The following is a 13444-nucleotide window of genomic DNA, read 5'->3' as shown; positions in this document are numbered from 1 at the left end:
CTTTTTTCTGAAAAATATATAATTTCTGAAATGTTTTTGAATAACAATTACAGTCTCTTGATGTGAAACACTTTGTTGTTAATTTTTTATTGCTTTGGATCTTAAAATTGTAAAATATTAATATTTTTACAGAATATTTTCTTTCCTTTTCAGTGAAAATTTATTTTTGTAGATAGTATAAGAGTATCTATCGTGATCCACATCGTGTATCATCTTCATATATCATGATGTGGGATGTTTGACATATCGCCCATCCCTGGTGTGGATTTAATTTTGTATGGGATAAATACAAATACTCAGTTCTTCCTTTGTATATCTATATTTTTAGTTTAAAGCAAGCATTCATTAACAGTTATATCGCCTGATGGTTTATTAATTAATATAACATTAACAGACAATAATCAACTGAAAAAGAAAATTCACACGTTCTTACATTTACACTTTATTTCAGGAGAAAGCCACGCCCCTTGGTTATCTTCCTGCTCGTTATTGGTCAATATCGTCTCCTTTGATGTGATTGGTGGAGGTTTTAATCCACTCCACCCACCATCGTTCATTAAGATTTTTTTTATTACTGCATATTAATTAATGTCACAATAACAGACAATCACCTGGAAAATGAAAGGCGCACGTTCTTACCTTTACTCACGATTTTAGGGATAGCCACGCCCCTTGATCATCTTCCTGCTCGTTATTGGTTAATATCGGCTCCTTCGATGTGATTGGTGGACGTTTTACTCCGCCCCGCCCACCAAGTTTGTGCCAGGCATTGGGAAGATGAAGTAAATCGAAAAGGATCAACAAAGTTTTTACCGAGACAGTTTTCTTTCGTGCAAAAATGCTGAAGCTACCGGTAGGTTTTATTTTGTGATCAGTATCGATATCGAGGAATCGAGATAATTAGACAGTCGATCATGCTGGTTGTAAAGTAATGACCCAGTAAGCTAGCCATGCTGCTAATAGCTAGCATTAGCTCCGAGTCGGTAGCTAGTTGTTTTTAGCTCTAATGCTAACTAGCATTACGCTTGTGGCAGCTGTGATGAGCTGAGTAGCTGATTATAAAAGTGAATAAAGGGGTTATAAGCGTTATTTTCCGCACTGTAGTCGCTCCATAGTCGCGTGTTTCTGACTGGAGCCGACGGTCTTGTCCGTAAAGTCAGCAAGAGCACAGCATATTTAGCGTATTAGCTAGCAGGCTAGAATAGCTGTCAGTGTTAATTAATATTTATTTCATATTTAAGAATTAGTTGTTGTTTGTCAGCTAACTGCTTTATGGTAACTAAGCAGAAACATCAACGTGTCACCGATTTGCTTGCACTAGTTTTTTTCTATGCAGACCTTATAAAATATAAAAAATATCAAAATAAAGTTATTTAATTATTAGCCATCAGGTGTAACTAGCTATTTCAGGATCAGAATAAATTATTCTCCAAATGTACAAAGCACAGGAATTTAGCTTAGATCATATAATGTGCAAAGTGACAGGCAGATCCTAAATACAATACAGCAAACACAATAAACACAGCACCAGTAGCAAGTCCCCATTCAGCACTGTCTGGTAAAGGGCAGGTCAGTTCTGCTTGTGTCATAGATGGCTTGGTGAGAAGAGAGGTGTGGTACTGGTTCTGATGGAGCGGTACCGATTGCCAGAGGAGAGTTTCTGAAACAGATAGCTCCCCGGAATAGGATCAGGCTCATACATGTACGTATGCTTATGTCTAGCTGAGGCAAATCACATTTTCTGAGACTTCTCAACTCTTTTTAATATGTTTTCCATGCAGGGTTTTTTTTTTTATTAAAGAGTACACCTGGAATCACATGTGATCTTTCATCTACAAGTCAATTTTAGCAGAAAATAATCTCTTGTCCACTTTTATTCCTTATTTGTACAAATATTCTGGAAGATATGTAGACCATAGTTTTAAAAAAATAAATAAAATAATGGATTCTTATCATGACCTTAGTAAAAGTGTATAAATGCTGAGAAAGTCCATTTGGAAAACGGCCATCCGGTTAAGGAATGCTTGTTTATGTTTGGATGCAACTGTTTTCAGTCAGTTTATTGACACTCTACGGGCCACTGTAGATCCTGGAGTCGGAGCTTCACAAACATGGGAATCATTCAAATGTTGAACCACTAACTGTTTGAGACCTAATCTAATTAAAAAAAAAAAACTAATCTTATCTAATGCACCTTCATCCTTGTTTCCTAATTCATTTATAATTAAGTTGTTTGTCCAGCCATCCATTTTCTGTCCCGCTTATCCTACACAGGGTCACGGGGAGCCTGGAGCTTATCCCAGGGGACTTGGGGCACAGGGTGAACGTGGTGCCAACGTGGTGCCAACCCATCGCAGGGCACAATCACACACACGTTCACATGCTACAGACAATTTGGAAATGCCAGTCAGACTATTATGCATGTCTCTGTACTGGGGAGGAAACTGGAGTACCCAGAGGAAACCCCTGAAGCACAGAGAGAACATGCAAACTCCGAGCACACAGGGCAGAGACGGGATTCAAACCCCCAACCCCACAGTTGCGAGGCAAATGTTCTAACTCCTAAGCCACCATGCCCCTTAAGATTGTTTGTATATATAGGACTGCTGTTGATTATGTATATAGATAGGCCTACTGTACACTCACAGTCCATTAGGAAATTAAGAAAAAGACATTAGGACATTTCCTATTCTATTAGGAAAAAAAACAGGCAATGTTTTTCTAATCTTCAGCCGTCCAGTTTGGGTGAGTCTGAGCCCACTGTAGCCTCATATTTCTGTTCTTGGCTGACAGGAGTGGAACCTGATGTGGTCCTCTGCTGTTGTAGAAAGATTTGACATGTTGTGTGTTCTGAGATGCTTTTCAGCTTACCACAGTTATAAAGAGTTGTTATTTGAGTTACTGTAGTCTTCCTGTCAACTCAATCCAGTCTGGCCGTTCTCCACTAGGTGTTTGCACTTGCAGAACTGCTGTTCACTGGATGGTGTTTGTTTGTTTGTTTTTCGCACCATTCTGTGTAAATTCTAAAGACTGTTGTGTGTGAAAATCCCAGGAGATCAACAGTTTTGCTGAGTCGCTGAGGTCACATTTTTTTCAACATTCTGATTTATGATCTGAAGCTATTCCTAATGGTATTCCTAATAAAGTGAACTATGTGTATGAGTGTGTGTGCATGTGTGTGCACATGCAGTGTGAGTGTGTGTGTGCGCTTGTGTATATATATCTCACATATATATATATATATATATATATATATATATATATATATATAGATAGATAGATAGATAGATAGATAGATAGACAGATAGATATATAATGTGTGTGTGAAGCGATATACAATCATTAAATTAAAGTTAAATCATTGATTTAACTATACATCAGTCCGAATTACTGTAGAAATTATGAAAGTTGGAAAAAAATATATTTACAAATGTTATCTTAAAAGTGGGTAAGAGATGCATGCTTTGTGGCTGTGACAGATTGTTGCATATGGTAAAAGTGTACTCTTATATATAACACACACACACATATACGTAATGAAAGTTAAAGGTTAAGCATAATACAAAAGATCTTCAACAGCTGTACAAGCAAAGTGCTTCTAAGAAGGGATGTTTGACTTTTCATACATGACCAGTCGTACCTGTGAGCTTGTGATGTATGGAAATGAGATAAATATGGATGCACCCATCCCACTTGATTCATTTTCATTGTGATACTGAAATTGGACCTGTGTTTTGGACTGATATTCAGATTTTGCTCGCTCTTCCTTACTCACAGACAGATACTTTCATGAAGAACACAGCTCTGTGATTCCTGAGTTTAAGCTGGCATACATAATACTCATTTGCCCACTGCTGGAAGGTAGGTTTGTTTATTTAAAGTCTGTTTTATAGGTAGTACGCTATTGTGCATTGTGAAAAGGTGTTTCTAAAGGTATGTGTAGAGTTTTGCTTCGTTTTTTGTTTTCTCTTAAGGCTGCAGTGCGTGCCACAATGCCAGAAATAATACAGAATCCGCCAGAAACTACCCAGAAACCCACACGGTAAGGATTTATTCTTAATCCCTTACATAAGATATAAAACTGTACATTTTGTGTTCATGATTTTGGTACCTAAAAAAATTCAAACCATTTGTAACAGTTTATAAAATTTTGCATTTATTGATATTTTGACAGACAGATATTTGCACTATTAAAGGTTCATGGCTGACAGATGTACACAGGCATATTAAAGGGAAAAAAATGTGGTCCTGTTATGCTATCAATGGCATTTTGCTGTCAGAGTTTGGCTCCACTTGTCCCCTTAGAGGGAAGTGTAATTGCAGATCAATTATGGGTTTTTTTCTGACTGATCACCTTTATCCTGTGATAAAATGTTTCTATCCTGATTGGCATGGTTTCTTCCAGAATATCCCCCCCAACAAGGGCCCAGTGAATATTTTGTTAAGTATGAAAATAATGTAAATCATTTGCTATAACCTTCAGTCACTAGATCTCAACCCAACTGAACACCTATGGTAGATTTTCAAATGACTTGTTTTTTCCTTTAACTTGTCACTCGTCTGTAAAAGAATTATGCATGTGTACTTACTTTATTATTACCACTTCAGAACTTTCATGTATTGTGAGTTACTGAATTCTAATGTGGTACAAATTGCATTTGTTCTGTTCAACATCAGGAGGAAAAAAAACAAAGAGACACACAATGCAGGTAAGAGCGCAGTAATAATGAGTGTTTTGGCAGTTTATCTTATGTGTATATATAATAATGTAATAATTTACTTAGGCTAATGGATATCTGTACACAATATAGTGATTTCCAATATGTATTTGATCATTTATTTTTAGGCATTTTAGTCATTGGATTAGAAAATTCTGACAAATATTATGAAACAGAACTGACAACTTTATAGTCATCACTTGGTGTTTTTTCTTTGTTTCCCAACTTTTAATGTACAATAAACACCCATGTGTCATTTAGTCGAAAGACACCGCAAAGAGAAGATCAATGCCGGTATCAAACGAATTGGAGATCTCTTGCCTTGTTCTCAAGCCTTAAAACAGGTAATGCACAGTGCAAATCGAATGGAATTATAGTACGATAGGCTAGCACTCTAAACTCTTTATTTATTTATTTTTTTAGAGTAAGAATATGATTCTAGGGGAAGCCTTTCGTTATATCACTGAGCTGAAGCAACAGAATGATGAAATGCTGCTCAGTGGAGGAGACAAAGTACAAGGTAAGAGGTTTTTTCCGTTCTGGTTTTCAGGTTGGTAGGTTGTTAACTGCATCTTAAGGTTTCCAGTAATTTGGGTTCCCAAGTGGTGTAATAGCATAGCTTTCATTCTGTTTTTGATGGATTGTGATTTTGAATCCCAATAGCGCCACAGCCATCTGTTACCGGAAGTCCAAGAGAGCATAATTAGAAGGAGTGGCATTCCTCTTTCCCTTGTTGAAAAGCCTAGCATATTGTATGTATCTTTGAGCATGTATATATGCCAAGGGGAGTTAGTGTTTTCCTCCAAGGTCGTTTAGCTGATATTGTATGAGCAGCGATTTGAAAAAGTGCAGTGAATGGTTTTAGCAAGCATGTGCTAGCTTTCCCTGTTGGAAACTGTTGTGAAAAATCAGTAAAATTCAAGAAAATCATTTCATAATTCAGTGCTTATTTGGAATATAGAGTGTTACTGGTATAAATTGTGAATAGATGTGCTACTCAACTTTTGTTAAAATCTATGTTGACCATTCCTCTACAGCGGAAGAGATAAAACGCTTACGACAGCAGGTGGAGGACTTAAGAAAGGAAAGCGCTCATTACATTGAGCTCCTCAAAGCAAATGGGATCAACTTTCTGGATGACCCCACTATCCACTGGAAGGGCAAGCAGCGCTGTGCTAAAGTAGCCAAAATAACACCAACTCACTTGATGTCAAAGGGAATAATTGTTTACTCTAATGAGAATTTGGCTTGTTCAGCAAGTAAAATGTCTGCTCCTTCAAATCCTGTTTCTCACCTGGATAAGCAGCCAGTAAATGCTTTAGCCATCCAACCATCTTGTAATGTTCAGATGGGTCCAGGTCAAGCACTTGGTGTCCCAAATGGAACACAGATCAGTGAAATAACAGTCACCTCTACTACATCTTCACACATTCCACTAGCGACTCTTATTCCTGCTGTGTCCAAGCCCTGTCTTGCAGTGGTGGAGCAGTATGCTGCTGTGGCACCTGTTGCTCCAAAATTGCCCCCTCCTGGAAATTATGTTACTCTTCAAAGCATATGTCCCAAGCTTGCAATCACTGCTCCTAGTCCTCAACAAACTCAGCCAGCCAAGCCTACACCAACTCTTGCATCTTCCACCAGTTGCACAATGCCTGTTCAACTTCAACCTGTATTTAGTCTGTCCTCATTGCCTCAAACCATGGGCAGTAACACACTTGTTTCTGATGCTTCTTCAGTGCTGCCACAGGATACCGAAAGCATGTGTCTTGCTCAGACGTTACCAGGCAACTCTGCTCATCTTAGGACCAGTGCATCTAGCAGCACACAGACTACATGGACAACACTACAGCTTACTGGCAACACGGTACAGCCTGTCTGTCGAGCTTTGGCCACAGAAGCCAGTAACTCTGGGCATAATATTCCACAACTGTCAGTATGTCCTGTTGTGGCAAATCCCCAAGTCCATCCCATTCCTCTCCAAGTGCAAACGCAAGTTCCTATGCAACTGCAAACCCCCAAACCAACATGCATCCCTGTTCGGCCTAACCCTCCCCAGTTGTTATCTGCTGTGCTCCCCTGTCCTCAAACACCTGTTGTTACTCAGGCATCACTTTTATCCCAGACCCCTGTGGTACTTCATCAACCACCTCTTGTACCCCAGACAGGATTACTAACTCAGTCACAAACCGTTGTAGCTCAACCCACAGTTTTACCCAATCCTGTCCCTCCATCAACTCAGTCCCACACATACCCAGCCATACAACCCAAGCCTCAAATCCATCATGCCATGCCACCTCAGCATGAACTACAACCCACTATGCCATCTCAGCCCAAAGCCCAGCCAGCTATAATGCCCCAGCCCCAGTCTGCCATTGTGCCTCCTGTTCAGCAAACACTTGTGCCCCAAACTCAAGCCACCACACTGCCAGTACTCCAGACAATGCAAGTTGTGCAAATGAATTCAGATGGAACCCCAGTAATTGGGACATCCATGCCTCAAAACAATCCAAATGTTGTTATTTTACAGCAGGCCAGTACATGTCCAGCCCCACAAGTAATTAGAGAGGATGTGACCAATCAGGCAGCATGCCAGCACATTGTTATAATCCAGACACCTACAATGCCACCTACTCAGCAGAACCATCAAACTAACATTGTGCCATCTGCAGTTCCCACTTTGGCTAATCAAATAACCACCTCCAGCAACCCCTGTCCCACTACTGCTCAAGCTAAACAGCTGGTTCACATCCTTCCACGTCCTGCAGCACAGGTTCAGACACAGGCACCCCATACTATCACTGTGAATGGACAGGTTTACGTCTTACAATCAGTGAAATCAGCAGACACTGGGAGCTCTCAGGTTAGCCAAAATGCTACGCAAATCATTCAACCCACCTGTGAGGAACCTAACACCAATGTTGCATTGAATTGTTTGGGTGCCCTCACTAGCCTTAGCCAGAGCATTTCACAAATCCCCAGTCAAAGCATTTCACAGGTCTCCAATCAGAGCAATGTACAACTGCAAATTACTCCACCTTCAGACACTACAGTGCAGTCTTCTCTATCCAAGCTAGTTTCAGGAGTCAGTACATCCACTGAGACTGTTCTACCCCCTGCTGTACCCGTGTCAACATCAGTAAGTTGTGCAGTTAACATTCTGCCAAAGAAGACCAGTGTAGCATCTGTAAACCAACCCAAACAGATGTCAGTTAAAAGGGCCAGACCAGTGAAGAGAAAAGAACCTAATCAGAAGAGAAGCATGTGCCGAATTGCTGCAAAGCCAGCAAATAGTACGTCATCTCAGTCAAATGTTGCACAAGGACACTCATCCACTGTAACAGATATTCACTTTATGAATTCTGCCAGTGAGGATATGAGCCACAAAACCAGTACTGTAAGTACACCCGTGGTCATCAGTGTTACTTCAACATGCAATACATCTACAGCCATTTCTGTCAGTTCAAGTAGTAAATTAATTCACAGTCCTGCCAATCTGGCAACAAATACAAGTGTCACTTCTCTGGTGGACAATGAAGTAGCTCAAAGTCATGGAAAAAGTGTTGATGCAACTCCCCCATCTTACAGTAAAACAGTTAGCACCCTTAATTCTGTTACTCCCCTTGAGGATAGCTCAGTAGTCCATGCCAGCAGTGAACCTGTTTTAACCAATAATATTGACCTTCAACAAAATGAATCAACAGTTAGTGTTCTCTCTTCACAGTGTAGCACATTGAACAGAGGTGTTACTTCTTCCACAAAATCAATGATGAATGATAACTCTTCATCCAATGCACTTACTTCTCAAGATAAATCAACTGTCACCAATTGTTCTACTAGTTGCACACGAACAGAATCAAGTCCTACTTTAGTTCAGAACAATACCACACTCACAAGTGTCAGTTCATCAGAAAATAATTTGAAGGTTTCATCTGTTGAAACTGCCCTTCTCCAACCCCAGAGCATACCTGCTGGCACAAGTGCTGATCCAACAAAGAGTCTAGAAACAGGATCCCTCTTAGAGAAGGTTCCACAGGTTCAAACACAGCCTGCAATAGTTAAAGCTGCAGACACTTCACAGATGCAGACACCTTTTGCTTTGCACTCCTCATCATCAACTTGTTCAGATCCATCAGATACAACACCACCAGTTCTACACCGGGAATCCAGGAATTTGGACACATTCAACAAGCTTCTTAAACATTCAGAAGTTAATATGTCTGTGACAACTGCTAGTCAGATTCATTCTGTTAGTATCAAACTTAGTCAATCAAATTCAAGCAAAGAACTCAGAAGAGGTGAACATTCAAGTGCTACAACAGAGAATATATCTGAAGCAGATTCTTTCTTGCAAAAAGAAACTGTTCTTTCACAGGAGGTATCAACAATGGGAAATGAATCATATGATTCCTCACTAGTGGCAAATAGACAGACTGATTCACCAACAGCAGGAGCTTCAAATAACAGAGGCTTTTCTGTTGCATCACTGCTTCCAACAGGTCAGAATATTACTGCATCTCCTAATACATTTGGATCTTTTAGTTTCACCTCTGAGCAGGCAGAACTCTTAGCAATGGCTGCAAGAGCTATATTTGAACAAGACAGCCCAGGAAGGAAGAATGATAGCTGCAGTGGTGACAACCCATCAAGTACAACTGCCACTAGATGGGAACTCCCAAAAACACAGCAAACCCCAATAATTAAAGAAAGGGTCACAAGTCAGCAGTTAAAGCAGGCAAATCAAGGTGACATAACAGTGTCAAAGACTCCATCAGTAGTTGAGGTTTCTGGCATTAGTACATCTGGTGTCCGGCTTCAAATGAACACAGCTTATTCTCAGACACAATCTAGTACACTCACTAGTCTAAATGTTAATAATCTCATCAGGCCAAGCTCTGTCCAGTCTTACCCAGGGTCTCCAAACCTTGGTCAGCAAGTATCTGTTCAATCACCAGGGGGAGCAGCAATTCTAGTGTCTCAGACATCATCTCAGGTCACCCAAGGCTGCTCTGGCCCAGCACAAGTTAATGAATATACACCTTTGAAAAGTGCACTTATGAGAACTCACATAGGTGCTGGGATATCTGAACGTCATCAGAAGGATATGCCAAAAAGGTCTGCCCAAGAGGACCTTGTTCTTCCCATAAACAAGCGCTCAAAACCATGCCCAGCTGGTAGTATCACTCGGATAGATGTTAAGGGGACAGAACATGTCCAAGCGATGGCTGGACAAATGCCCCCAAATTCCTCATCAGTTATGACTGGGAACCATTCTGATGGAGGAGGTGCCCTGTTTTCAGGAAATACTTTTATGACCACTGTACTTCGCCCATCTGAAGGACACTGCCCTCCTCAACTGGCACCACATGAACAAAATCAACCTAGTGTGCTGCACCTACAACAGGGACACATACAGCATAGCACACCACAATCTGGACAGATCACAGGAGGAAGCCATTATCTCAAACATCAACATCACCAAGAACAACAGAGACACCTCTACCAACTTCAGCATCACCTTACACAACCCGACACCCAGATCCACAATATTCAACAGAGGACTCTGCTACAAGATCAGAATGTCCATAAAAAGAGAGTCGTGCGAGGTGGTCAGACAGGACCTCCTGTTAATTTGCAGAAGCAGCATCACTTGGAGAAGAATGGTGTACAGCATCAACCACCACAGCAGTCTCAGCAGCACCAACAGCAAGCTCAGCAACACCAACAGCAGCAGCAACAGTCCCAGCAACACCAACATCAGCAGCAACCACAACACCAACAACAAAAACCACAGCAGCTTCAACAGCAGCAGCAACAACAGCAGCAACAAATGCAGCAACCGGGTTCACATTCTAGGCATCAACATCTTCAGCAACAACTTCAGCAACAACAACACTTTAGTAGACAGGAAAAGAATTGTGAGGGTCAAGCAGGCCCCAGGGCTCATCAGAACAACCATTTGAGTCAGCAAGACCGCCAGCCAGGACAGGATCATGGAGCTATGCAAAGGTTAATGGGTTCTCGCACTTTAGAGCAGCAACTATCTTCACAGGCTAGTAATCCTGTATCTCGCTCTTCAGACCTTGCTTGTACTCCATCACGACAGGAGCGTCATCGGCTGTCTAGTTATTCTGCTGAGGCGCTTATTGGGAAGACTTCAACCGCTGGTGACCAACGTATGGGACTTCATACATTGCAGACCGCTCGTGGCAATTCACAGGATCAGTCTGAATTACAAGGTTATGTCGACTCCTCACATGGCAAAGGAAATATTAGTCATAATCCTCAAGGCAGACTAGCCCAAGAACACTCGGGGGCTCCAGACATTCAGCGGATATCGGAGCGTTTACCTTTCAAGACTCTTGGTAATGGGCCTCAAGTAAACAACTTTGAAGTGCAAGTGTCTCGCAGTGGAGATATGACCAGTAAATCTGTGGCTACAGCTCAGAGGGGTCCTCAGCCACAAACCGGATTTAGAATGGGGGCTGGTTCTTCTGGTGATGGACGTAGTCGTGGTACATATGGGACACATCCTTCAGCACAGGGGCTACAAACTGGAGCAGGGTTGCCACGTGACCAGGACTCATGTCATCAGAGCTTCATGCAAAGTCTATTGGGTCCACATCTTCCCGAACAAACTGGACACCAGAGGGCTGCACAAGGCTGTCCCCCAGTGAGTATAGAGTACAACTGCCTGCCCGGAGTTTCTTCTGGGGAACTTCAGGCTAAAGTCTCAAGCCCTAACTTGCACCCTACACAGACAGCTCCTCCCATGCATCTTGGGGACAACAATAAAGGGCACATTTCTCAGGTTAGTGGAAATTTACATGGTTCATCTGTAAGATCAGTTCTGCCCCATCCTCCATCAACACCGCACAGTAGCTCGGATACAGGCCGTGCTCAAGGCTCTTCCAGGTCACTTTCAGCTGTCAGTCAGAGAGCCCATCATATTGGACCAGATCCACAAAGCTCAAAAATCCGCCCAGGAGATAGACCAAGGTCTGGCAACTTGAGACCTGTAAACACTTTTGAGCCTGAAAGTCCATTGCCGCTTCCATCAGGTGGGGGAGTACTGCTTGGACGGCCACAGACAGGTGGTGAATCTCGGCGCAGAAGTATTGTGCGTTTTATGCCGGATGGTGCGCAGGTTGGCAGTGACAGCAACTTGGTTTCAGATCAGCATCTCACCCAGAACTTTGGCTTTCCCTTTATTGGTGAGGGAGGTATGAACCCTCCACCTCCGATTAATGCAAATGCATCTTTCATTCCCCCAGTCACGCAGCCCAGTGCCTCACGTACCCCTGCTCTCCTTCCTGTAGAGCCTCAGAACACTCTCCCTTCTTTCTATCCCTCATATTCACCTGCTGCTCATCCAAGCCTTCCAAATGAGATTCCTTTACAGTATTTTTCTAACCAGATATTTACCAGTCCAAGTGCTGATAAGAGTAGCACTACTCCGCTAAATAACCGATTTGGATCTATTCTTTCACCACCCCGTCCTGTGGGCTTTGCACAGCCAAGCTATCCACTGCTGACTGATATAACACCAATGCCCATTGCGAACTCCTCAGGCATTACTCCTCATTTATCCAACTTTAACCTGACTTCACTGTTCCCTGAAATAGCGTCAGCGATGCCCCCTGATGGTTCCTCAATGCCAATGTCCCCTTTACTGTCACTTGCAAATACTTCCTCCTCAGACTCTAATAAACAGTCTAATCGCCCAGCTCACAACATCAGCCACATTCTTGGGCATGATGGGACCTCTGCTGTTTAAAGTTGCAGTAGCAAAGATATTAAATATTGGCCTCATGTGCAGTACTTTCTAAATGTAAATCATCGCGTGTGTTGAATGAAATTATCTTACCTTTGGAAAATACGGTTTACTGTGGCATGACACATTAAATGTTTGCCTACATTTCTGCTAAAAGCCTATGCATAGAGCAGCTCTAATTTAACTCTTGCGTTTGCTAGTAACATGAATAACAACTGGGGTGTCAATGCCTACATGTCTAAAGCAGTTACTACCTGTCATGATGCCACAATAAATACACCCATTTTTTGTGAATGTCCGTAAGCCTTCACTGATTGTGGTATATGGATTTAAAGGACTTGGGAGTTTCCAAGGTTTCCCCATCTCTTAAAGAGACTAAAGAGCAAATTTTTTAATGATTAACAGAATACAAGTTAAAATATTTTTACTTATTTATGGAAAAATGTGTTTTTGTAGATATTTGTAAATATACAAAGGTGATTATTAAAATGGTTTTGTTTTGTAAATTGTGTTGCCTTTTATTGGTTCGGCTGTACCTTTCTAAAAATGTGAATATTTTTGTGCAAAGCAAATGCAGTTGTATTGTTTACACCGGTAAATAATAATAATAATAATAATAATAATAATAATAATAACAACATAGAGTGGTGTGTATTTATAGTTCATTTATTTATCACCCATGTATTTGGATGTTAAAATATTTGATTTAGGAAGCTAAATAAATTTAGTACATTTTCTTAGCAATTAGAATGCAATGGTTAGTTAAAATAAACCTGCCATGGGTATAAGCAAACTAAAAAAACACTAAAAACTATAGATAATTCATGGATGCTTTTCTTACTGCTCCTATGTTTTTCAAGTTGCACAACTTTTATTGTTTACAGAATTTTGAAGTAGAATGACATTTCACAGTTTTATCAAATTGAACTTCAGTACTTTAACAACTTATATGAGG

The 13444-nt window shown here is 41.1% G+C and overlaps 1 protein-coding gene across 3 annotated transcripts; it reads left to right on the top strand.

Annotated features, from left to right (window-relative positions):
• The first annotated feature begins 39 nt into the window (after positions 1 to 39).
• On the top strand, positions 40 to 12995 carry LOC113541196 (basic helix-loop-helix domain-containing protein USF3). 3 transcript variants are annotated; one of them, XM_053227836.1, is made up of 7 exons: positions 40 to 853; positions 3778 to 3861; positions 3975 to 4042; positions 4678 to 4709; positions 4980 to 5062; positions 5142 to 5238; positions 5756 to 12995. In XM_053227836.1, the coding sequence occupies exons 3-7, from the start codon at positions 3993 to 3995 to the stop codon at positions 12490 to 12492; spliced, it is 6999 nt and encodes a 2332-aa protein (XP_053083811.1). In that variant the 5' UTR covers positions 40 to 853; positions 3778 to 3861; positions 3975 to 3992; the 3' UTR covers positions 12493 to 12995. The 3 variants fall into 3 exon arrangements, with proteins under 3 accessions (XP_053083811.1, XP_026793839.3, XP_053083810.1); XM_026938038.3 differs by having other exon boundaries at positions 40 to 1702; XM_053227835.1 differs by lacking the exons at positions 40 to 853; positions 3778 to 3861 and having other exon boundaries at positions 3870 to 4042.
• Positions 12996 to 13444: the final 449 nt, after the last annotated feature.

The sequence above is a fragment of the Pangasianodon hypophthalmus genome, chromosome 22, assembly GCF_027358585.1.
Source record: "Pangasianodon hypophthalmus isolate fPanHyp1 chromosome 22, fPanHyp1.pri, whole genome shotgun sequence".
NCBI classification, from domain to species: Eukaryota; Metazoa; Chordata; class Actinopteri; order Siluriformes; family Pangasiidae; genus Pangasianodon; species Pangasianodon hypophthalmus.
Note: the sequence above shows the minus strand (reverse complement) of the source record. Positions and strands in the feature narration are given on the sequence as shown.

Coding starts and splice junctions, on each gene's coding strand:
- LOC113541196 (XM_053227835.1), top strand. CDS start 3,936: ATGTGTAGAGTTTTGCTTCGTTTTTTGTTTTCTCTTAAGGCTGCAGTG. Junction 4,043..4,677: donor ACTACCCAGAAACCCACACG/GTAAGGATTTAT, acceptor GTTCAACATCAG/GAGGAAAAAAAACAAAGAGA. Junction 5,063..5,141: donor GTTCTCAAGCCTTAAAACAG/GTAATGCACAGT, acceptor TTATTTTTTTAG/AGTAAGAATATGATTCTAGG.